This window comes from Falco rusticolus, chromosome 4 (genome assembly GCF_015220075.1).
Source record: "Falco rusticolus isolate bFalRus1 chromosome 4, bFalRus1.pri, whole genome shotgun sequence".
NCBI lineage: Eukaryota > Metazoa > Chordata > Aves > Falconiformes > Falconidae > Falco > Falco rusticolus.
The window spans coordinates 8,525,998-8,552,797 of NC_051190.1; the positions used below are offsets into that span (position 1 = coordinate 8,525,998).

The 26,800-nt window shown below is 38.2% G+C and overlaps 1 protein-coding gene across 6 annotated transcripts in view; it reads left to right on the forward strand.

Moving 5' to 3' along the window:
• Positions 1–5,467: 5,467 nt before the first annotated feature.
• Positions 5,468–26,800, forward strand: part of CACNA2D3 (calcium voltage-gated channel auxiliary subunit alpha2delta 3) — a 467,821-nt gene continuing 446,488 nt past the window's right edge. For 2 of the 6 annotated variants that reach the window (XR_005103980.1, XR_005103978.1), the window contains exons 1-2: positions 5,468–6,264; positions 6,893–6,974. Coding sequence is in view for 3 of the 6 variants with exons in the window: in XM_037385921.1 (XP_037241818.1) it covers positions 6,146–6,264; positions 6,893–6,974 (201 nt within the window). In the remaining 3 variants the exon portion in view is untranslated. The remainder of the gene's footprint in view (positions 6,265–6,892; positions 6,975–26,800) is intronic. The other 4 variants (XM_037385919.1, XR_005103979.1, XM_037385921.1 and 1 more) reach the window with 4 other exon arrangements.

Consider the following 26,800-nt stretch of genomic DNA (forward strand, 5'->3'; position numbering starts at 1 on the left):
GATGTAGGAGGAGCACTCCTCTGGAAGAGGCTGCTCAGTACTGCTGCCCCTCTTTCTTCCCCCTCGAATACACCACTTCTGGTACCCAGTGTTCGTGTGTCACTAATCCTGCCAAGATCTGAAGTAAAAGTAATGCTTTTCCTCACCTTTGAAATTTGTATTCTGTGCTTCAAGGAGGGTCCCTTGAAGTGGCCCTGAGGAGTTTGCAAGGCTTGGGTGAACATTTGCAAGCTGTTACAGATGCGACTAGGGGGTTCATCTCAGTATGGAGGCGGTAATAGGTTAGCACTTAAATATGTTGTGACCTTTAGTCCTCGTTTATATCATCAGAGAAAGAATGCTAGGTTGGTTTGTTTCCATAGTATTCTGTGTGTTGTGTTAGAGCTCTCAATTACACTTTCTCATTTTTAAGTCCTATCTTCGATTTTCAAGTATTTTGCATGCATTGAAAGCATTAACATTTACAGCCTAACACTAGCCTTGAGAGTAAAAAAGGTAATTTATTTGCTTAGAGAAGAGTTCATTTCCTAGCACGACACTCGAAAGAAACCAAATGCAGACTTTGTCTTAATAGTTGAAAATTCAAAATAAATGAAGCTTATGTAAAATGGCACTAACAGACTAGAGCTACAGTGGACTGCTGAAATTGGATTTGGTTAGCTATAAACATCATTAGCTTAAAGCATTCTAGCCTACCATGCAGTGTGAGCTCTCATAGGCTGGGAAGTGATAATGCTTTGCTCTTTTACATTTTAACTCCTTGTGGAGATGCTAAAGCCAGCTGAACGTAGGCTTTGGAGCAGCTAAATTAACCACATGTTCCTTGGGGGGTTATGGCAAACAGAGAGGTTTATTTGGTGTTGAAGCGTGCTAAAGATAATGTGACAGTAACCTAAAATGCTGTACTGGCAACATGTTAATTGTGAGTGTATATTGGTATTGTTCTTAAATCTTTAGGGTTTATATTTATTCTCATGTAACTGATTTTGAGTATATGTAAACATAGGTTGCATGTACCCTTAATACTCTCATTAACTGAAATATTAGTGTTTGACTTGAACAATACGCATGAACAAGTTGATAATATTACAGAGTTGCACACAAAATTCTGACATGGTCTAGATTTTTTTTTAGTATTTTTATTTCTATAAGTCACTAGCTCATGCCCATTATGTGAAATTGGGTTTGTTTAATCCAGTGAGTAATGTTACTTGACCTCAGTCTTTGTTGTAAGTGGGCTGGAATTGGTCAATAACTAGGCATTCCTGTACCAATGAAACACTTAAATTTATACACGTGGGACCTTCATAACATTCTAAGAATACACGTACATATGTTAAGTCTCTACAGAATATTTCTAATGTGCAGCCTTTTGCTCATCCTCTGAGGTACAGCTCACTTCAAACAAGCCAGCCTGTGTTCTCGCAGTATGCAAACACTGCTTGATGAATCCTTCCACCATTAGGTTGTTTTCCAAATAATAAATCCTGAACATTGAGATTTTGCCTTTCATCTGACAATCCCAAAGTGCTTTGTGAAGCTGAGGTGACTTTTGTTATCCCTCTACTTCTCCTGTTTTCATTTTCCATGTGTGAGTGTATGTGAAACATTACACTTGCAGAGAAATAAGGGAGAAGTTGCATACAGTTGTTAAAGGCTGAAAGGATTTTCCGTACAGGACACTGTATTGTTTATGGCATGGGTGGCTATATCCCTTCACTTCCTTCCCCACCCCCCGCCTTTATTTAAGGGATTGCTTTTTAAGAGAAGTATTTCAGAGAAGGGAAAAGGGGGGAAAGGGACACTTAAATCTCTTGAATCAAACGAAAAATAAAAAAGCCCTGTGGAGAACACATTTGAAGATTAAAATCTCAGTATTTAGAATTGAGGAATATACTACAAAGCACCGCATCATGCAGTGTAGTTAGGATTTTGTATTCCACATATATTAGAAGATCCAGATACTGCAAAAATAGACAAACTGGCACATGTTTATTTATATTTTTTTTAAGAACATTTTCCAGCGGAAGTGGCTTGCATCTTCAGCAAGGCTTTTAGCACTTTGGCCTTCTGCATTTATTCCTCTCTGTTTAGAACTCATTGTAGATAAGCATCTGAAAAAAGAAATACAATAAACATTTGTGTTAATTATATCATTTCCTCCTACTCTTCTCCCCTGCACCATATGTTCTCTTCTCTCTATGCCTCTCAATTGATTTTTATTGGGGCTTGATACGTGTCTAATCAGGAGACCTCAAAGCATCCTCTGACGGTGCAAATGTGACCTTGTTCCTGCATCCTTTTATAAGTGTAAATCTGGAGGTAGACAGAGGAAAGAACAATGGGATTTATTTGTCAGGTAAAGTTACTATATGTGTTGTGTATAGGACTGTCCTTTAGCCTGTGTTCTCAACTTCAGCCTTTGTGTCAAATTTCATATTACCCCTTGCCCTCGTTTTTTGTTTGTTGGCTGGTTGGTTTTGCGTTTTTTCAATTTGTTGGTGCGTTTCTTTTGTTTTTCCCCTCAGTCCCTCTGTTATTTTCCTGAATGTGGTGCACTGCAAAAGCTTTGGGGCTTCACCAACTTTCTCTGACCATGCCTGTGACTTTCTGTTACAACACTTGATGATTCACGTGCCCACATTTTATTTCTGCTTTCATGGGGAAAACAGCTTCTTTCATTTTCTGTGAGACACTAAAATGCACCATTGTACTTGATCATCAAAGGCACAGCAGGAGATTAGATGCCATTTTCATCCCTTAAAAACGGGGATCTGGGGGCAGGGCGATCCAACTTCATGCAGATGTGTGGGGAGCTCTGCTTCTGAGAGCACAGGCATGTAACTAGCTTACCTGTGCTTACTGGGAAGTTGAGCTTTGGTCTTAGAATGTAAACTTGCTAAGGGCGTGAACATCTTCCTTCTCTGATCGGTTATCTGTACGTGCTTTTTCTAGTGGGGCCAGCACTTAAAAGATTCTTCCAGGTTCAGCAGTTATTGATAACTGCATAAGGACATGATAGAAATGCCACGTTGCTTCCAAAATATAAATTTATTACTATGCTTCTTTAAAACTTAGCTTTCTTCTGACTTTGCTCCAGGACATCACAAGGCTGTACCAAATAATGAAGCACACTGCTGTATCCCTGGTGTAAAGGACTGAAACGCTTCAGCAGAATTTACCTCTTCTATTTATTTTCCTTGGTCCTTATGGAAACCCACTTAGGGAAAGTTTCTGCATCCACCTCACGAGGACAACATGGGGAAAAATGAGCCTGGTGTTTTGACTGCAGTGATCTGTGTACCAGGAATAGCCGGTAGCGATCAGGCCAGGATACAACAGCTTGACAGAAAGTGTTGTCGCTTCTAGTGTGGGTCTCTGGGATGTGTTGAGCCACCGTTACAGGATAGGTTTCCTTTCCATTCACTGAATTCTTGAGAGGAACTAAATAACTGATTTAACGTAGCAAGTGTGTGTTACTGAAAGATGCTGAAAGCACTTTACAAGGCATACAGCTATTGTTAACACAAAAGGTGGTGGCCACGCTTGTATTGTCAACTATAAATTTCTTATTCAAGGGAATATTTTTCTGGCACTAGTGATAGTAGAAATAGGATTTCTGCATTAAACAAACACGAGGGTCCAGTTATACAGGCGGAATGCCTAAATTGTAGGTGTCGTATGTATAAGAAATGTAAGTAAAGTCAAGGTTTGACGAGTGACTTTATCATCTTTTCTTGCCAATAATTAGTGATGATCTTAATAATGCTGAATTTCTCAGGCCTATTGAACACAGGCACGCTGTATGTACTTTCAAAATGCTTCTAGGGCTTCCAGTAATTCTTTGAAGAATGAAGTAGCTGTTACTTGTCATCAGTGCACAGTGTTGACTTGAAACAGATAAGGATTTGTGGTAATATAAAACCAAAGTTTGAGTCCCACAAAATTAGCCTTATGAATTTCCTTCTTGACATTGTTTAGCATGTAAAAAAGCTGAACAGCATAAGTCGTGAGGCAGCCCACTGTTCCTGTTTGATTCCTAGTTTTGAGGAGCTACTATGGTTTATGTAATATGGTAAAGGGGCACGTAATTCACTGTATACAGCTTGTCAGCCATGTGCATTTTTACATTTCTGCCTGTAGGTAGGCTGAACACCTGGTGACATGGCAGCATATATAAAACACTGCTTAGAAAATCCACAGTACCGGCACCGATAATAAGGCTTTCAAAATGGTTGATATACACAGAATAAGTGTCCTTTCTAACAAAACTGTCATTATTGCCTTCACGTGAAGGTAACAGTACAGACAGCAAGACAATCTGCGTGCTGTCCCCGGTGGGGATGGCCGGGGGGGTGTGAAAGTTGCCGTGTGGCATGCTACATGTTCTATACAGTTCCCCTAAGGAAGTCTTTCTATCTTTAAGCTTCTAGTTTCTTCTGAACAGAGAGCTTTGATCAGCCAGGTGTTGAATAGAGGTTTTGATATTTAAAGCAAACTGTTCAGTGCTCTTAAAAATGTTAATGTGGAAAGCAATACAGATACTACACACCTAGCTTAAGGACAGAAAATGTTAAACAAGACAGAAACAGCATACAGAGGCAGAGTGACTGTTCTGAGGTGTTAATTCAAACTACAGAGGGAAGAAACGAATTCTGGAGTGAATGCTGGACTACATTGCATGATGTAAGGATGACTCAGCCCATGCTCAGATCATCTCCAGGTCTTGCCATACTTATTTACATTAAAGTTCAATTGCTATTTTAAGTCTATGCATTTAGTGGAGAAGAAGGTGAGAAAGAAGTAGAGGGAGAAGAATAAAAGCAAAAAGGGGGGAGGGTAGGTATTTTAAAATGCAACAACAACAACAAATACCTGGACCAATTTCTCCTGCTCCCCACGCTGCTCTCTCCGTGGAGGAGCTTGTAATCCTATGTTTGCTATGTCACAGAGGGTTCTTCTATGAGCGCAAATTAATAATTTATTCATAGGCTCGAGTCAGTTAGCCCGCATTGATTTACTTATGCTGCATTTCTCCCCATTCACAAGCCTCCGCCAGTCCTGATCTCTCGGATAGTGACTCGCCGCAGCGCTCAGGCGTGGGAGGAAGCAGCAAACGTGCCTTTATGCACCAGGGCGTGCTGTGTGTGCCTGAAGTCAATGTGCCAGCCCGACCCGAACGCGGGGTCGGCTGCGGGAACCCGCTGCTCGGCGATGCGGCCGCGGCGGGGGTCGCTGCCCGCTCCCCTCCTCCCGCGGCGCGGCGCGGCTCGGCGGGCGGGCGGGATGCTGGGCGCTCCCGGCGCCGAGGGCTGAGCTCCGTCCATCCTTCGCCTCTCCGGGCTGTGTGACAGATGCTTGTCATGCAGCGGTGCCCTGCCTGAATTGGCCGGGTCTCCGGTGGGTGTGCGCGGCCCCCCCGCCCCTGCCAGCCCTGCCGAGCCCTCCCTAGCTCAGCCCCCGGCAACGTGCAGCGCTCTCTTCTCGCCTGCCTGGAAGGGCTCAACTAGACTTTCAGCTCCTCCAGACTTTCTCTGCTTTTGCCATACAGAGGCACCCTCCCTCTGGTCCAGCTCCTCCTGTGCCTGCCTCTCTGTCTCCGCGCTATCCCGTTAAAAGGCTGCTGCTCCTGCTCCGCCGGACCAGTGCGCTGGCTGCCTGGAGCCGGGATGAAGGCTGGAGGTTATCGGCGAGGGACAGCAGAACTCTAGGCAGCTTTCCATTTGCAAAGTGAGCAGTAATCGCAAGAAGACAGCCTCCCCAGTTGGAATCAATAGTCTGCTTTCTTGCTGCTAAGGGCACTTTGGAGCAGCAGTAGGTCACTGAAGTAACTCCAGCACACTGCTGACTGCGGAGTTGTAAAGAACTACATGCGAGTGGCTGCAGTAGTGCTGGAAAACGCTTTGCTGTTACCAGGGACACAATAGTTTTCAAGTCCTTAGAGCTTCGCTTCTGGTCCTCTCCTTCCATTACCCAGAGAGGGTCATTCTTTGGAGGGGTGAGGATGGAGCTGTGACTTCTTCCACTGGTGGTCTAGTGGAGGGGGTAGGGGTAGGGAAAGAGGCTTTAGAAGCAAAACCCTACTGGCTGCTGAATCCAGCTTTACTTGAATTTCCCCAAATCTTTCCAGGCACAGAAAGGCACAATGCCAGAGAATCTGAATCTTCTTCGGGCTTTTTGGGGTTTTTCCTTTATCTTCTGGACAGCTTTTAACACAGCCCTAGTGGATGTGGTTGGATCGGAGCAGCAGATCCCCTTGTCTGTGTAAGTGCTTTCACGCTATTGCTCTCAGGACCATGTTCAAGGATGAGAACTTGACTGCTCAAGTTCTTATCTTTCTATATTGCAGATATTTGACTGTTCCAGGCACCTTTGCTCCTCTGTCAGCTGTGTTTAAAGTGGTAGTTTCTAACATGCTCAGCACTACTTTGATTTTGTTGTAGGAGCTGTGTTGGTGGAGTATGTGGCCGCAGAGCCTTAACTTAAGTGCTTGTGTTTACTGAAGTTGCTGCTGTTAACTCCTTCTCCTGTGAGCATTTACCATTCAGAACTGTTGTGCCATTTGATCTGCTTCTTTCCTTTCAATGGATATACGTTGTGTTGTGCAGAAATGTACTTTGGCACAAGCTGATTCTCTAAATTTAAACAGTGCAGGTTGGGTGGTTTCATATCGGAGGCCTCACCTTAGCACAGCGTCTAGTTTGTGCTTAGACTTGAACAGCTTTGCTAATCTTTTGCTGTGCTTAGGTTCCTCAGTGAGCTCTTTAAATGCAAAATTGCTAGGATCCTTCTGCGTGCAGCTGAAGCTGTTACAGTCTGTGTTGCTTGCTATGACATGTGTATTACATTTCTTCCTGTCTCTCGTTTTTTTTTTTTTTTTTTTTCTTCACAGTGTAAAGCTCTGGGCCTCAGCATTTGGTGGAGAGATCAAATCTATTGCAGCCAAGTACTCGGGTTCCCAGCTCCTGCAGAAGGTAAGGATCCCTTCAGTTGCAATAAGGAAGGTTTTAACAGAGAAAATGGAGGCAGGTTTAATTTTTTTAAAATGAATAGGAAAGCAGTACTGTACATGCTTTAGTCCACGATCTATTTTTATATTGCATACTAGTCCCTGATGACTCGTTGCATTGCACTGCACTATCTGGAGAGTTCTTGATTAAACTGATATTGTTCTGTTTAGGCAATGTTGGTTTTTTTTTGTCATTAGAAAGTAAACTCCAACACTTTTATTTCTCAGAATCTAGGCTTCAGCCTAGATTGCGGGTATTTAATGTGGTGCTGCATTGTGGTGATGATGTTTCTGTGTAGAAACAGCTGCTTCTCATGAAAAATGTTCACTTCATTCAAGGAGCAGAATTAGTGCATATTGTATTATTTTCACCCTGTGCCGTATGTGTGCAATTCATGGTATCAGGAGAAGGCGGCTGCACTGTTGTTTGTCATCTCTGCAGTTTTTACAATCCCATTATTCCCCCAATCATCTCAACCCAGTGCTGGGATGTATTACATCATTACAGATAAGAGGAATGAATGTGGTTATCTTCTTGCTCAGCTGCACAGCTGGGTAATAAGCTAGTGAAGTATTGCAAAAACTTGAGAAATTGGTATAAGTCTACATAATTGGGGCAGAGGGTAATGAGAAAGCGGATTTGAATATTAGGTATATATCAAGGACTGTGTCTACTCTAATTTAAACATGCAACCTATAGTGAATTTCTTTATTGTAGACAACTTATTTTTACAGCAGTTACTGAAAAAAATACAATGAGAGACTAAGAGGAATATGTTGAATATTTTAAGACTGCGATTTTGCGGCATTTAATGTGATCCTCAAAAGGCAATATGGAAATGGAAACACAGTGAAACATTCACTGACTACAGAGTCACTCATTCAACGCATATGGTAAATTTCTGCTGGTTTTTTAGATGTGATTTTTAGTTCAGAGTAACACATTTTTTTTTCTGGGGGTTTTTTTTTTTTGGTCCGATTATGAAGGAAATTATACCTTGAGCTTGTAGCACTTATTTGGAAAGGCTTGTATATGTGTGAAATTATGTAACAAACAGTACATGTGGCAGTTGAAATAAAAAGCTTATGCTATCCCTGTAAAATGAAAGCAACTGATTTAATGAGTACTAAGGGTATATGAGTTTCTTAGCAGTATCTGTTTTCTCAGTGTTGCATACCCAGGACTGCAAAACATGAACTTTACTAAGCTAAAATACAGAGCTATTAAGAACAGAGATATCTGAGGTCCCTTACCACCTTTCGAGGCCATTAAATGGCTTCAAACTATCAGACAATCTTTTATTTTCATCTGAAAATCTGGACTTTCAGTATTTATTATATTTGCAGCTCACATTCTTTAGAGTCTGTGTAGTCTTATATCATCACATTTTTGTATGAACTCCTTAAATTTATAAAGCAGATGGAGCTTTCTGTTTTAATTACTATCTAATCAAGTATCATTAAAAGACTTTAATTTTTTATTGAGCCATAACAAACAGGTATCTTTATTTAACTTTGGAACTGTTCCACATGCAGCTATTTTTGCACTAAAATGACTTTTAAAATAATTAAATCTACCAAATACAAATCGTCCAATATTCACTACAAAAATACGGAATATACTGGGTTTTGCAATTGTGCTAAAATCCAGGAAGAATCAGTTATGAGATCTTTAAGTATTCTTTTCCTTATAGTGGCTACTGCTGTTATCATTTCTGTAATGTATTTTTTCCCTCTGAAGTAGCAAGATTGCTTCCTATTGGTTATTATAATTGCAGGTAATTGGAAGCCATTCATCTTACCTTTTCATCAGCATCCTCTCTGTTTTGGTAACAAATCTGTGCTCCTGTTTTTAAAGGTGGACAGTGTATATTCATTCCAAGCTATTTTGTTTTCGTTTCTTGCTTTTGTTATGGTATTTCATTATGGGATGAAAGATGAGAAACAAAACAAAGATTTGACAGGCATTTAGAACATTTTTATTCCTCTGTCACATCCTTTATTGTGTGGTGGGTTTTGTTGTGTTTTTTTTTTTTTCTTTTTTCCTTCTGGATACAGTAGTTTTAGGAAACCTTTGGTGTTCTTTACTTCTTTACTGAGAATTCCAAGTGTCCCTGTCATTTTAAGCTTGCTATTTCTTTCTGTTGGCCATGGCAAATGGGCCTGGATGACTTTAATGTGTATCTTTTTGTGTTTTTATAAACCATATTTCTTCTGTAAGCTTGTGTGAATAAAAACATGGCAAACTTCAAGAGTTGCAGGTATTTTCAACATGCAAAGTCAGTGACAGGAGTTGTAACGATTAAGGAAGTGATAGCACAGTAGGGCGCTTGGTGCAAGCGCCTCTTTCCTCCCACCCCACTCCCTCCTCACTAGCCAGCATCACGAATCCATTTGGTGTTTGCTGTGAGCTCTGGGTGATCACAGTCAATGTCGTCTTAAAGTCAAGATTCCGCTTTTAGAAGCAGTGTGACTTCTAATATTAGTGAAGGAATCCACATTTTCTGATTATGAATTAAGCATCATTAAACAAATGAAGATATAAACTGTGTGTATAATTATGTATCTGGACAGTATAGATTTCTTAATTACAAACTTCTTTGTAATGCCATTTAGTTTAATAAGGTTTTGAGAAAGGAAAAATTAATATAAAGGTTACTTGATTGATTTTGTTTGTACACATATAGTGAGCGCCACTTCTCGAGGAATGCGTTTGAAATCAAGGTATGATTGACAGCTTTTCTGCCCAAGTGTTTTACATACAAATGACATTAAGAGTCATTTGACCTACACTAAAATTTCATGGAGCAAATGAAGTTATGTGATATACTCGATAAAGAAAATTTTGCCAGGTTGTAGCTGTGAACATTGATTTAGTTATTATAATTCTTAAGTCTTGCCGTACTGCGAATGCTAAGTGGGTAACCAGCATTGTGGTCCTCTTGAGTTTCAAAAAGATTTATAAGAATATTTTTGTCACTTTTTGAAACTCCTTATTTAAAAAACCCTCAACGCTGCTTACCTTAATTGAATGTTTTATTACTATATTACTATGACAAACTTATCCGAGTATGTTTTCATGCCTCCTAAGAGTATATGGGATATATGATTTCCCCCCAAATTTAATTTAGGTGAAATACAGACACTGTAAGTAGCTCAGAAAATAATAATAATAATAATAGTTCAGTAAATAATTTCAGAAATGGCAATGACCTTTTAAGCAAAATTAGCACTTTAAAATGTAGTATTTAAATGTTCTACTACTGGTTTTCAAAGGGAAGGAAGACCATCCAGTGTTCAAAATCCATACAGAAGAAAATAGGACAATATTATTCCTAAGTTATCTGATTTAGGAGTTTTAACAGTTGTCACATAGGTTTGACAACGTGCAAGAAGCTGTTTGGTGCAGTAGAGACATGCATACTCTTCACCTACTCAGCACACAGTGCTGGGGCCCAAGAACTGATTCAAATTGTAATTGTCTCTTTGAAAGCTCAAGGAAAAAAACAAACACCTAAGTAATTTGCTTGACTTTAATTTTGACACTTCTTTCCCTAATCAATGTTTGTATTTAGCGAGTACTGGAGTAAATGTGAGGGTGTAGCCCACTGGCAAAGTCAGGCTTTAAGTATAGGATGCACAGCAGGAGTTAGGTGCCAGGAAGATACTTCAGCTGCTAGGATTAGAATTTTGGAGGAACAGACTTTGGGGAATGCTACTGTTTGCATTGCAGTGTCCGTGGTGATAATGTGCTTTCAGTTCCACGCTGTTGCAAAATAACAGTAGTAATAAAATGGAAGCAAAAAATGCAGATAATGTGCCTTCTGTTAATGTTAAAAATAATTATTTTTCCACAGTAAAGATTTTCAGTTAAGTGTCTGTTTCTCTAAAATGCCATGTGGTCTATGCTTTCTCAGATTACTTCAGGAGACACTACTAATTATTTTTTCAATATATTCTGAGCTTTGATAATTCTTGATGTGGTCCTGAATAATGGATTTCATTTTATTGCAAATGTAGGAACAGTTTCTAACAGAAAATAAACTTTTATTTATTGGTTCTTGCCAAAAAGGTTTCTTGCTGAAGACAAGCTTGTTTCAGTCCATCTCAGATTTTTTTTATGTTTTTTTTTTTTTCTTTCCCTTATGTAAGTCGTCTAACAGAGTCTTTGCTGTTATGTAAGCACTGCCTGCCTTGGTCTCAGACAGTCTGTGGTCTGCATCTGCCTACTCTTTTCAACAAATTCTTCATTGTGTTAGAAGTCCTCAAATCATTGCATTTTCTCAAAGTAGGTTTTTCAGTCAGTACAGCATTCCTGCTTTTAAAGGTTCAGAATTGCCTTTTGTCTTACTGACTAGACTTGATGCTGTATCTTATTTCTTACAACTATGGAAATGCCAGCGCAAAACTAATAGAACAGGGGTGATTTAGATCAATTGGCATTCAGCTGGTGTCTGATTCATGCAGTACATCTATCTTTAGGTTTAAATCATATAATAGTGACTTAAATTTTTAGAGGAGTTCAGTCCAATCATCTTGATGTTAATTGCTTTTCATATACTCAGCCTTATGTTGGTTTTGGTCTTTGTAGGCTGTTTCTTCTTTGCGTGAGACACTGCAACTATTGCTTTGAAGGAAGGGTCAGTAGGATTGAGACTTAAGTTTCTTGGATATCAATTTAAACTTTTGCCAGCTGAGCAATTTTAAACGTGTAAAAATAGTACTGATCTCTTTTCTATAAAAAATAGGAGGAAAGTGATCAAAATCCTGTAGATGTAGAACTGTGATATAAAAAAAAAAAAAATCACAACAAAACAACCAACATTACCACTCCCTGCAAAAACCCAAAATCAACAGCAAGAACCCCTGCCCCAACCAACCAAAAAAAACCCCATAAAACAAACCAAACCAAAACCCACTCCACACACACCCCTAACAACAAAAAAAGCCCAGAAAACCCCACCCCTACCCCCCAAAAAACCCGACCAAACAAATCAAATAAAACCAACCAAACAAAAAAACCTGCAAACCCTCAAACTCAAAAAACCCACCAGCCAGGTAAATGGCATAGAGCTTACAAAAAGCTCTATTCAGAATAGAAGTCTGATTATGCAAAATGGGTCTCCTAGCACTGAATTAAAATCAAGCATTAGAAAAGAAAAGAAATATGCATCTGAGAATCTTAAATTATTTTAATTGCAATGATTAATGCAAATGATGTTTTGAAACTTGCAGAGCTTGAATGTCCGTTCCCTTTCATTCTTACAGATATTTGGGCTACATGAATCACAAGGTTATTCTCCGTGCCAGACTAGTTACAGAGCATTTCAGCGTGTTTGAAGTATATAATGTTGTTATCTGAAGACATGAAGGTGTAAATTTTTTGGATAGATATTTTATTTTTTCTTTATTCAAGAAAAAAATCACATTAGTAGCATGTGAATGTATTGGGTGGAAAAACCTGCTGGGTCACTAATTTTCAGGTAGCATATTGATCTGTAGAAGAAAGTATCACGGAGCTGTCAAACTTTTGGTAGTGTTGTCTCTCTCGATAACAGAGAATAATTTTTCCTTTTCTTGAAACGAAGTTCTGTCTTCGCTGGAGGTATTGGAAAATTTCCTTTACCTTCAGTGAAGTTAGATCTGCATCTTGAATGATGTAATAGAAATATGAGACGGCTTTAGTAAGTTTATGATATGTGCATTACACTTTTGATAATGTCTTTTAATGTGAAAATTACTGAGTGGACAATCCAACTGGAAAACTTGAAAGGAAATGAATGCTAATTCCCTTGCTTTAATGCATTTATGGTTGTTTGTTTTCGCATCCTGTATTGGAAAATGCTTACATTTCAAGGTTAAAAGAGCCAGTCTCCATGCAAATTATCTTGACGGTGGAGGTACGTAGAGCCATGAATAGATGCTGCACTGTAGTGGTGATTCACTTTTAAGCAACTGCTAATCAATACTCTACACTTTCAAATGTCATTACTGTTCTGTAGGGTACAATTTTTTGTTGCTGATAATAAGTGGTTACACATTGTACAACACAAATTATATATTGATAGGATAGACTGTATTTTAGGTTGCTGTAGAAGCTTCACTGAAAGGTCTTAGTGAAATACTCTAATATGTTGATCTTGTAAAATTCCATTTTGCTTTTTTGATATATAAAGTTTTTGCAAAATTACATGAGTGTTTTTGTGACCCTACTTTAGTATCTGAAGTACTTTCTTAGAGTGAATGACAAAATCATTGCAAGATTTCTATTTAAAAAGGAAGTCTCTGAAAACATTTTTTTTTTTTTTTTAACGTAACTGGGGAAAGGTTGGGAAGGGTCTTGGAGGCCTTTCTAGAGGATTTCAGGGACAGTTAATTTCTGAAAACATCCTGCCCTCGGATCTCCTGGGATTTTACAGATGAAGTTTTCCATCTTATAATTGATAACTAGTATGCTGTTACTGAGGATGGTGATATAAGACATGAAGAGATTGTGACTGGTCAAGAGAGATGGACTTGGTCACAAAGGAGTGTGCAGTGTTACAACCAGTGTATTGAATTTAATCTGGGCATAAAGTAGTAGACAGTAGAATACAGAGCATGGGAATTAAGCTGTCATAAATCCCTTCTGCCTAAGAGTTGGCTTCCTGCAGCCTTTAGCAGGGTCAGCAGTAGCAGAACATCTCAGATTGTTTTAACGAAGTAGACTTGAGTTGATAGTAGATATAAGTCAGGTTTAGAAAACAATTTTTTTATCTAGGCAAAGATAAAATAAGGCTGTTTGATCAATGGTGCTCTTGGAGAATGGAGAAACAGATTTGAATTTATAGTGAAGTTAGTGTGAGGTGTATAACTCTATGGTTGAAGTGATCTGAATTCAAATCTTGGACAAGCTATTGGTGAGGGGAGTGTATTTTTAAATCTCTCTTCAAAATATAAATGCTTGAGCAACATGCAGTGCCAGGCAATTTTCAGGGAGTGGGGGTGGTGGTGGTTGAGGAGGCGAACATGATTGCTGTAGTGGAAGATGGAAATACTTAATATGCTTTGTGTAGGAATATGATTTTCATTTCATGCACGTGAGGTTCAAGTTTATTTCCTGGAAGATCCCTAACACGGGAAAACTGCATTTTTTTCCAGAAGACTCAAAACCCTGTGAGAAAGCAGATTCCCTTAGCAAGTGTTTTGCAGGCAGAGGTGGGTAGAATTGTTGCTTCTACTCCTAGGCTAATTTATGTAAGTAGACATTTGGAATCTTCTCTGATACCCTCAGAGAGGCTGAACTCTTGCACCAGCTTCCTGTTGTACTTGAGTTTTCCTGTTTGCTAGGAGCACAAATTAGTTTTGTGTTGCTCCTCACACTGATTCCTTTTGCATTTGTGACAAGAAAAGGTTATTCTCTCTCCTCTTTATTGACTTCCCCCCACACCAACTGCGCCCATTGTAACCCGTTACGGATGCGTCAGTTTCTGACAGTGATTTACAAAAGTTGTCAGTGGGGGAAGTCACAGACTCCAGGTGCACTTGACGCTCCTGGTATCTGGAGCCATTGTGAGTAGACTGGGGGGGATCAGGGATGTTTTACCCTCAAAGACTGATCTGATCCAATACATTTTACCTGCTCCCTATATCTGCCATATTTTCTGGTGCAATGGCTGATGTGGCTATCTTTAATCTCTGTAGCAAGCTGAGAACTGACTGGGAATCTCATGTATGATAAAGCATATGTCAAATGCATATTTATGAGACTAGAAATGTTCTAAACCGCAGAAACTCTTAAAGGTAAGATACTTATGGCGCATAGACAGAGGGGTACAAGTCTTGAATTCCAAAAAAACCTTTCAGCGTTTGGTGCAGACTGGTATGCTGTGTGAAAGAGGCAACCTTCAAACAAGCTAGAAAACTGGAGGGGGCAAAAACCCAAACAAACAAAAAAAAAGTGTCTTTCCTTTTGTACTGAGGAAGAAAGAGAAATGTGAATGGGGTAGGGGAGAGGGAAGAGAGAAAGAACTAGATCTGTTTCACTAGACAGAGATTTAGTGCCATGGGCCAAGCTGTGCCTGAGCAAAACCAGTAAAAACTTGAAAGGAAATATGGCAACACTCTTCACAACCAGAAAACCAGGAAGAAGGATCAATATATTCTCTATATCCATAGTAGCTGAACAAGAACTGGTGTTTAAACACAAGAATTAGATTTTCCTACTATCATATTTTTATTTTTTTTTAACTGAGAAGAAAGCACTGGAATAATGTGCAACTCTTGCAGGATGGCTTTTTAGAACAGGTTACCTGCCATTACGTAGATATTGTTGAGCTGCATTATGTTAGAAAGATGAGCTACACCTTTTATTTTGGACTATAAACAATGAAACTAATTGTATTTCTTTGATGTCTATATCTACGCACTGTTAAGCTTTGTGCCTTTATCTCCTTAAGACACGACTGGGAAGTCCTTCAACTTTCAGAGCAGAAACAGGTTATAAAACACTGGCATTACTGCTGTACAGTTGGCCAGGTTGAACGCTTGGGTTTTTTTCTGATTTATAAGCATACAATCAAATGATCTTACTAAAATATATGGCTTTTTGCTATAGAAGGATAAATATATTAAATAAAAAGATTAAACTTGGGAGCCGTCTTCATCTAGTTGACTTGAAGTCCAAGAACCATGTGGTAAAACTTCAGCAGGCTTAGCTTTTAAACATGTCACAACATACTCTTATGCTAAGTGTAACTATGAAGTACACGGGTAATAGTGCTTAACTAGGGCTTGTAAGACAGTGTGATGTCCCAGTGAGAGCAAAAGAAATGGTTTATTAGATTTTAAACTCCTGGTTTGTTCCTTATGTACCTGCCACATGTTCTAGTACTTTGCTATCAACAGTTGTTGGTATTTAGTAAAGTTTATTCTTAACTCTTACTCTCAAGAAGACTTCTTCCTAAGTGCTACATATGCTGAATTTTTGCTTTTTTAGATAGAGCCTGTTTGGTTGGTTGGATAGAGTCATTGAGGCTTATAGGTAATCAGAAAAGTGTGTGGCAGGTGTTTTTTTCTAGCCATTTGTTCTGTCTGTTGAGATTGCTGAAAGAACTGTAAAAAGCTAAACCAATATGTTTCATTAAGGTGACCAAAACGATTCCTAAAATATTAGAAGGCATTCTCTTTGCCAGAGCACTTGCTCCTACTCTTACTTTTGCTTTCCTTAATTTGACATGTTGTTCCACTGTTGCCTGTATCTCTCTCTCCCTCTCCTCCTCTTTCTGAACCACCTTATTTATCTTATATTTAATTTTTTCCATTTTAAAATGGGCAGATGTTTTAGAGAGAAGTGCTTTGTTCTGAGACTGATGCCAAATGGTTTGCATAAATCAGTGTGCAGTACAGAAGGCACTTGAAAAGATAGCAATTACTATCTATCCTTCAAACTAGATTATGAGATCTTAGAGCACCCAAGTTAAGGAAGTAAAAGATGCAAGATAGGGTTGTTCTCAGGTCCATTAAGAAATCATATGGTGACCTAATCTAGTTGATAAGATTTGGGATATAATATGAGAAGTATGTGCCTATAATTCATTCAGTGTATCAGGACTTAATACGTAGGTCCTGTTGATTGTTCATGATTTAGCTTGCTTATATGTATGATTGAAGTTTCCTTACTGAAGATTTGCCCTTAGTTTTTAGGAAAGGAAATTACTTTTGAGCTTCTAATAGCCTTGTGAAATGTTTTACTTTGTTCAAAATTTCTTTCCTTGAAATGTGGAGTTGACAGCCTTCCATGAATTTTGTGCAGGTGGCAGATAATATATTCTGTTAACACTGTTCCTCTATAATGTGCAAGTCGAGTAGATCTCCTCTGATTAATGTTCTCCTGAATTCAGCGATACTGAATTTAAAAACTCTAATTGTGCTCTTTTATAACTGAGACTTTTGGGTTTGGCACTAATGACTCGGCAAAACTGGTTCTGGAAAAAATTCCTCATTTTCCCCCTTTGTAAAACTGTCTTACTCTCTTCCGCTGTGGAACTCTGTTTTTAATAATGTCTCGAATTGTAGAGTAATTCTGGAAGAAGATTTGGAAGGTCTTTAACTTCCGGCTCAAGGTGAGATCAGTGCTGAAATCGACGCAGGTTTCTTGGGGCATTGTTGAGTCTCATCTTCAGAACCTTCAGGCACAGACTGCAACCTCTTCTGTTCCAGTGCTTGGCTCTACTCTGGATGAAAAGTTACGTACCTAAGCTGGAGCTTCCCACTTCAATTTGACTGCTGTCTGTCACTACTCCTACTGTGCACCTCCATGAATAGCCTTGCTCGTCTTCTCTGTAACCTCCTTGTAGGTTTTGAAAGACATGACGTTTAGTCGTGGCAGGCCTTTCTTAGGCCCCCGTCATAGATAGTATTATACCATCTTCTAGTTGCTTCATCAGGTCTCAACACTATTTTCTGGTAGATTCTTTCAAAATAATTTGCGTTAATATTACAGGCTCTTAAACTGAACTTTCTGCTATTTAATATGTAGGTGGGCTTTTTCCCCAGGCTCTTATGTTCTCGCAGTAGGAGTATGTAACTATTCTCATATTTGTGAATTCTCAAGAGTAATTTCCATTAAGTTGATTGCATGAATGGGAGAAGGTTTGTGGTTGGTGTTTTTAAATTTGTCGTGGTGACAGAGGAATTTCTCTTCTAATCTAGGGCTCAACTAAAGCCTTTAGCTCTCAGTTGTTTCACTAGCCATTTTTTTTCCTATCTTTATCAGCCACTGTATCTCAAGTGAACTTAGTGTTGTACAGAAATTAGTCAGCTGGTTAGAAGGTTTTCTGTCTTGTCATCTGTTTTTACTTTATTCTACAGTGTCTGGCAAGGAGCTTCTTCATGCTTTTATACACAAATAAGGATTTGGCTTGCTTTCCTAAGAAGCAGGAGTCAAAATTATACAGTCATAGTATCTTTAGCCTTTTACATAAAAGCACTGTGAAAATGCTTTTTGGAAGGCATTATGAAAGGTTTGGTCAGGGCCACAGCATATAGTGCTCCGACTGTTCCTCTAGGTCATATGTTAATGTTTGTCTGGTCAATATACTCCCAAGGTTTTGTGTCAAGCTAAGGCGCTAATTTTCAAGACACAAAAAAGGATCTACATACTATGGGTATTAACATTTGATGTGTTGAGAACACATCATTGGTCACAAAATTAGATAATTATCTTCTAAAGTGACAATGCTTCAAAGATGAAAAGCAGGCGTATTCAAACTTCAGCTTTACCTTGAAGCTAAATGACTATCATTTTATGACAGCTGTGCAAAATGTATGACTGCCGAGCTGTTTGTACATGATGCTATCGTATTACATTAATAGAAATTTTCACTGATAATGAAACCTAGTAGGAGGCTAAGAGTAAAGCTTTATGTTATGACTTGCAGCCATTGACTATCTGCATCCAACAGATTTATTACCCCCTACGCACATCGTGCCTTTTACAATATCTTCTGCCATTTCTTTGACAAAGTACAAGAAAGATGATATTATAGATGGCACGATACAAAACAAATCTGAGTACTCACCTCATGCTCCAGCCTTCCACCTATCATTACTGACTGCAATGCAATTACAGGAAAAGTGGAGATGAGTTCTGCCATCCTCCTGGAACTTTCCATGAAAAACACTGGGACGTGGGGAGCAATATAAAAGAAAACCGGAGAATTACTGTTACTCGGATTTTAACTTTCTTATTAAAGTCAAGGCAGCCGACTCTAGATTCAGTTATATCTGGCTGCTTATCCTAGGTCTGTGATAACCTTTTTGATGGTCTGCTTAGGCCACATAACCTTGGTGGCCAAAATTCAGTGCAGACATGAAGCATATTAACTTAACCTGTGATGTCACATGTACAAACCTGGCACGTGGGGGTGGTAGGATTTCATCCGGAATGCCAGCAGCTTTGAATTGAAAGTTAAAACTACAAGCAGGATTCCCCACCCCCAAAGGGAGGCATTTTGCCTAACCTTTCCCTGTAAAATGGGCCCAGTGATACTGCCTTTTTCTGTAAACTGTTCAACTTTGAAATCGTCTGGATTGGGAGCAACACTTTTTGTAGAGTGTTTAGCATATGGAGAGGATCAGGTGGTGAAGAACAGGGTTAGCATATGGATATGGAAGTAAAGCAAAGTACATGGAATGGCTCAGCTCCGAGGGATACAAAGCATTAGTTTTAACACATTTTTAAAGTAAAACTACTTTCAGTACTGAAAAGATAAATGCTTTCCTGTTACAGTCCTGAATAACTACAAAATTGATAGAAACCTCTCTTTCTGCTGTTGATATTTAGTATCTGTAGCTGGCAATAAATCTCCATATGGCATTGTACTGGAAAGTGAAATTGAACCCTTTCTTGTCAGAGAATTAATTTTTCATATGCTTTGAGCACAAAGTGATGTGCGATGCTGATATTAGAAATTAATTTTCAATTTTGCAAACATTTTCTGCTTTCCCTCATATATTTTCTTTTCCTCCCACCTGGTGATACTTCCTTCTTATTCATTGTCCACGTAAATACAGTTCTGCGCTGTTTCGTTTTATTTTTTTCCTATCTAGATCCTTCAGACTTCCTGACCTTTTCTGATTTTCCTCCAAGTGAGATCCAACCCATAAGACTCATTACAGAATCAAATTCACAAATGTCAAATGCAGTTAAATTAGGAATCAAACAACTTTCTTTATCCTTTTATGGGTAGCTGATTATTTCTGTCTGTATTGCAATTACCATAGAAATTTATTTTCCATATGTACTTTCTCACTCTGTCCTTCTCTGTACTTCCAGTTGCTTATAGCCATAGCTTTTTTTTCCCCTCTGGAAAACTTTACCATTAATGTATTTTTTTCAGTTCCTTGAGCAGATGCAATCATAATGCTGCAGTGAGGATCTGGTCAGCTGGAGAAAAAGAAGCAGAAATAAAATGAGTAATGGCTTAATAACACTTTAATTCATAAGAGTGGGGGAAGGTCGTAGAGTACAAGTGTTTGTTCTGAAAATTATCTTTTTTTTTTTTGTAAGTTATGATGTTTGAACGTTTAAAAGGAAGAATAAATCCAGCAGGTTATTATTTCCCTAGTAAGAGTCAGTATACCTAGTGGTACCCTGGATGGCGTTTTCAGTAAGGGTGGTGGTGGGAGGGAAGGGAGACAGGATTTCTGCCAAAATTAAATTGAAATTTTCTGTTATAGCAGGGGAGGCAGGTTTACAGCATCTTTCTGACAAAACAAATTGCAGGGAGGAGTCGGTATGGGAAGCTACTGCAGTCTGTTTAGAAATGGCTAAAGGTGAGAGCAGGGGTACGGGAAGGTAGTACGGTGAAGAGGGACGGAATGCATTGGGTACAAAGAAGCAGAATGACTGAAGAAAGTGGTTTTTTTCTCTGTAGTTTAATACAATTGGAGAATACCTTTGTATGAAATTCTGTCAATATCTGTGTTCTGGTGATTTATTTTTGGCAAATCTATTAAATAAATAATTTTCACATTAAAAATACATAAGCCACAGTCAGAAGGTCACATTTTCTATTTTTGAAATGTATGAGTACCCCACGATTTCAGAACTTTTGCCAAGAACTAAAATTAAGAGGAAATTACATGCTAAGAAATGTAAATTTCAATTCAGGAAAGGCTTCTTAAATTAAACTTGATATAGTAATGATATAATTCTGGCTTCTGTGTTTGGCTTCCCAAATACTTTAGAATTTGAATGCTTTAAATTTTTTCTAAGAGCTGATGTTTGCTTTGCTGCTATCCTTTATTCTGTACAGCCCCAGGGCAATAGGAATAGAGTTCACCTACATTTGTAACTTGGCGCTAATACTGTCCAGTCCGCCTTAAGCATGTTTTTAATGTAAATATATGTTTATTTGCTAGAACTTCCTCAGCATTACAAGATGTCTGGGGAATTTTGACCTGAAAAGGATAGTAGAAGATGGCATTATATGTGGGATTGGCACCTATACTTATGTGTTGGAATAATTCAAAGGTTAGTGTATAGGATTATTCATGTGTGGCTATATTTATCTCACTTTGTGCCACTTATCTTGGTTTATAAATATATAGGCGTTGTACAACTGAAAACTCTAATTATTCTGAACATAATTTGTCAGACAAAACCAGCTGCTCACTCAGCTCTTCTCAAGAATCTTCAGTAAAATGCACAACCTAAAAAGTAGGGTCTTGAAACGTACAAAATTCCCAGACTTCACACAAATCCTCTGTGCCCGTCTGTTATCTTCCCCTCAAGAGTCCAGTAAAAACTTAGAAGGAAAACAAATCTGGGCAGATTGTACTGTGGCTTGTGTAGCTTGAACTTAGCTTTAAAGCAAAGCTTTAAATTGTAGAACTCTGTAACTCGGCAGAGGCGATCCTTCAACATCTTAGTTACTGCCTGAAACATCATTACGTTTGTTAGCTAGTTGGTGCAATAATTACATGGAATTAAATAATGCTCCTCCTGCTTGCTTTAGAAGCCTCCAAAAGTCTTACAATCCTGATTTTACCCCTGACCTGTTGGTTGACCTTTATGTTATTCGATTCTATGTCTGGTTCCATATTTATAGAGATGTGGAAAATTCTACTTACTGCATGCAGTTTAGAAAAGAAGTTTTGATGACAACTTTGTGCAAAATTTTGCTCTTTTGGGGTGGGTTTCTTTGGTGTGGTGTTAGGTTTGGTGGTGGGGTTTTTTTTGGTTTGTAGTTTTGGTTCTGTTTTGTAACAAAATTACATCCAATATCACTTATACTAGTATGTATTTATGAATGATTGATCTTATTTATTGAACAGGTCAGTTTTCTATAATTTCCCATATAGTAGCAGTGCTGTCAAATAAAAACAGTCTTTGAGTCTGGATAATACAGCATTTGTTTCCAAAGGCTTAGGAGCTTGAACGAAAACAAGGGGTGTGTAGGGGGGTAACACTATTATTTCAATCTCATTTAAGACTAAACTAATTATCATAACATTTGAATTTGCATCAGTTTAGGAGCAACTGCGAGGCAAATGCAGATGGGAATTACTTTGTTTGTGTGAGTAGCACCTCTGTAGTAGTCTTGTGCCTGAAATAAGGTCGTTTGGGTAACGTGTGCTTTCAGTGGAAAGTACTTGCATAAAGTGTTGAGTAGTTGAAATACTGTAAAGGAGTAGCTGATTCTGGGTTGACTTTCTAGAGCTGGAGTCATGACTGTTGATGAGCAATACTGTAAATAAGAAAACTAAGGAAAAAAAATTACTGCTGGACTGGCAGTTAGTAAAGGTACATGCAAGTAAAAAAAGTTCCAGGTACATCTAGGATATATGAGTAGGTTTGTGTCTACTATGATTGTATGCCACCTTGCAAGCCTTTAAACCAGTACTTAGAATGCTGCCTATTGTATAAATTACAAAAGGATTGGATCTGCAATCTGGAAGTTTTCTTTTATATTCACGGTAGTCATACACAATTATGAGACTTTATCTGTAATGAGACTGTATTCTGTTGGAAAAGAGGTGTAGAATGTTTGAGGGTGCAATGTTCTTCAGACTGGAAAAACGTTACCGTTTGAATACGAAGAGTAATTATAAATCTCCTTGATGGCTTCACATTAAGTCAAGCTGTAATTTATTTTAACTGCAAGAGTGTATGTACTTTGCCAGTTTTTACTTTTTCCCCTTGGTGGGTAGGAGGTTAGAATTGAAAGATGGCTTTTGTTTCCTTGTTTAATTGCCTAACAAGAAAAGCAACTGGAATAGAATCCCATTTCTTGTAGGTGAACAATAAAAGAAGATTCTCTCACCTAGGGACTGCAACATATGCACTCCCTAATTCTTCTGTTCATTCCCTCCTAGAGGAGCTGACAGTCCTTCTGCGGCACTAGCTTTTCTCCTTCATTATGTCATGTATGAGGAATTGTTTTTTCCCTTTTTGATGAGTGGCTTGATATGCAATGTTTATCTTCTGCTTAAAGCATTTCTTTTTTTCTTTCTCCTTTCTGATACTTTTTCACCCCCCCCCCAATCTGTTCTCACTTTGGGTTTTCAATAGTATTTGATAATTGGCTCTTTCAGAGTACAGCTTTTCTTAATCCTGTTTTCAGATTAACTCCTATGTACTAACTTAAAAAAAATTATATACATTCATTGTAAAGCCATTATTACCTTCTCAGCTCTTTGAAATATCCCAATACCTATCTCTCTTCAGAAATGTAATATCTAGCCTCGATGTGCATAAAATCATAGAATTGTTTAGGTTGGAAAAGACCTTTAAGATCATAGAACCCAACTGTAAATCTAGCACTACCAAGTCCTTGCTAAACCATGTCCTTAAGTGCCACGTCTGCGTATCATTTAAACACCTCCAGGGATGGTGCCTCAACTACCTCCCTAAGCAGCCTGTTCCAGTGCTTGACAACCCTTTCAGGGAAGAAATTTTTCCTGATATCCAATCTAAACATCTCCTGGCACAACTTGAGGCTGTTTCCTCTTGTCCTGTCACTTGTTAACATGGATCTCTCCATCTCTACCAGTATTAGTCTACCTCTTAAATGCCTCTTCCTTTTGACTGCACTTAGTCTGGGACTTCTCCTTGGTTGTAGAATGCGAAGGCATTCGGGAAGTGTAAATGATTCTTTGTTCATAGTGAAAGTTTTTCCCTGCTGTTGCCTTAAAATTCTTCTGTAATCTCTAGTGCCCCACTGGTACTTCCAGACAAAGGAAACTGGAAAAAAATCAGTAAACATTTTTTCATTTACCACTCCCTAAGCTTTCCAAAGCTCTAAAAATTGTTTAGGACAAAAAGGAGGGTGGGCAAGGGGGAGCAGGAATAGAAGAAACACTAATTAAAGGAAAATTCTGAAAACTTTCATAACATTTTCTTATATTGTTTCTCTCACTACCAACTTCTTAGTGCTGACTTTTTTTAATTTAACAATAAGGAAATGGGGATTCAGAGGCCCAAGTCTTGTTACTGTGTGTGTCACCAGGGCTGCTGGATGGTCTTGAGCAAAAGGTTCTGTTCTTCATACAATGTGTCTCATAGCAATATCTTTGAGACAGTCTAGCTCAGTTTGTTTTAAAATAGCTTTCTGGTACTTTGCATCTACTGAACAGTTGTAAGGGGCACTATCTGAAATTTGTTCTTGGCTTGCTGTTGTACCTACAGCTCTGTTACCAGGAGGATCACAGCCCAGTCCTCCAGCATGATTAATTCAGAATATTCCTGTCACCTATTGCCACTTGCTGCAAAACCCACAATGCCACAGCACTAGTTTCAAGTTACTCCAAACAGTTCAGGGACCAGGTCAAAATATATTGTCTTTTTCTAATTTATTTTTTTTTCTCAAGAGCTCTTCATAGGCCTTGTTTTGTGTTATTCTTACACTTCTGTATGTATATAGGTCATATGGTGTGACTGTACACTTGGTTAAGCATAGAAGTAATAGAATGTATAGTAGTGAGATTTTGCATATTTAAATAAAACAATTCCTTATATGTAGGAAAGATGAGTTTCTTTTTTCTCCAATCTTATAATTTTTTTTTCTTTTACCCCTGCAACAATATGTTTTTCTGGATCTTATCTGCAGTAGTTGTGCTTGTGTTCAGATAAAATGATGAAGTGAAGAAAGCTAACAATCATTATTTATTCAGGATGAGTGTTAAAAGCAATTAGAATACCCTTACACAGCAGAAGCAGAATAGGACTGTCACATTACAATATCCTTTTTCAGGATAAGTTAAGAACCTAGGCTGTGCTTGTGGTAGAGTTTTTCTGGGCTTTGAAATGGTATTATTGAAATAGCTTGTATGTGTTTGAGGAAGACTAAGAAACAACACAGAATTCCATGGAAAAGGAAGTAGAGGAGGCATGAAACAGCCTGCAGTCATAAAGCTCTATTAAAAGTGTCTTTTTATTTAAATGAATGTGTTTGCCTTTTAAAAAAACACAGGTAATAGGATTGGTTTCTTTGTGCATCTCTAGCAAATCATATGACCTTGAACTAACTGATGTGTTAAAAGGGGGTAACAATAGCTTGTGCATAGTTTTATGCCTCTTGGAATTTTAAACATGGAATAAAAACTATCTTGAGAACTATTTACTTGTCTTGTGTACATCTTACATTTTCTCTCATTGCCACTGACTGGAAGACCTAACAAGATATGTTGTAAATATAGGGCCTTATGCAGTATTAAAAAAACAAAAAATACCCCCCAAAAACAAAGACACCCCTCAAAAACAGACACCCCCCCCAACCCTCCCAAAACCCACCAAAATCAAATGCCCCAAACCAACAAACCACCCACCCACCCACCCCTGAAAAAAAACAACCACCTCATGAAATCTTGTATTAATTTTTCTGTATTATGTAACTGTACAAGTTATTATGGGGTTAGATGAAAGAAGATATAAACAAACCCCTGTAGAGCTATTTGAATACATCTTATTGTCTGAAACTGTGAAATTTGTCACTAATGAGTGTTGCCTACCATGTTTTCTATACTTTTTAAGGACTATTTAGAAACAAATTGGAACTATTGGAGGAAACAAATCATATAACAGAACTGTGGTATGATTCCAAGTTTGGATAAGGATTACAGGGCAAACGGGTAGTCTTTATTTTTTTTTTTTGTAACATGGACAACCATGTTACCGGAGAAGAAGAAAAAGGCTGATAGAACCCACTCCACACTCCTGTGCAGATTCCCTAACCTCCCATATATTCATTATACATTCAAGGATTGCTCTACCTGTGCAGGGCTAAAAATATCCAAGTACTGCAGCAAGATATTGTATTGCAGGTGGTGTTCATCCAGGCGTGAAAAAAACAAACAACCCTCCTTTACTCTGGTCTTTCTGGAAGATGGAGAAATTATGAACCAAGATTTGCTCAGTCATGCTACAGAAGTATTAACAGGAGTCCATGATGAAACACAGAAGGAAAGGAAACAGAAAAAGGCAGTAAGTGAAATCAGATACTATGGCTCGTTGTACTAGATGAGCCAAGCCTCTTGTTTTCTGACCTTTCCAGAGCAGGATTTATTTTATTTTTTTTTATAAGATATCTTCTAGATCCCTTGTTGACCTTTCAGAGGTAAATTCCTTTGTGTATAAAAAATATCCTTTGCACCTCCCTTACCAAAAAGGTGTTGCATACTCATAGAAGAATAATTAAAAATAGATGTTTCTTGAGTTAAGCTCTTTGAAAAATTGTTTTCCATCTGGAAAAATTTTCTTTTTGCTTCTGTTTTTTGGCACTGAAATTTTGTAAGGTTTTTCAGCAAAACTAGCAATGATAAAAAAATCCTAAACCAAGAAACATTCTAGGTATTAAAATGGACTGAAAAGGTTCTAATCAGAAAAAAAAAGAAGAAAATAAATCAGAAAAATATTGAATCCACTGTTTAGAACTGTCTACCATTTAGATCATTTGAAGTGTTCCATTTGGGAGATAAAGTTAATTTAATATCTATTATTTTAAAGTATTACCAATGGCTATTTAGCCTTATTTTCTTGAGTGGCCCTATTAGCCTGAAATGTGTTGACCAGGTTTTCACTTTTGAAATGCAAATACACAAAATTAATATGGCTTCCAAACTAGAATTTAAAAATTGTTAAGCTGAAGCAGAAGACAAAATCCATAATGTCAGGCTTCTCTAAGCAAAGTTGCTCAGAAAAGTGTTTTGAGGTTTCATATGCTTTACAATGGTTTGTAGAGGATCTGACCTTTTTTCTTGCCTTGAGACAGTGGAAGAATATTACAATGCTTAAACTGAAGACGCTTT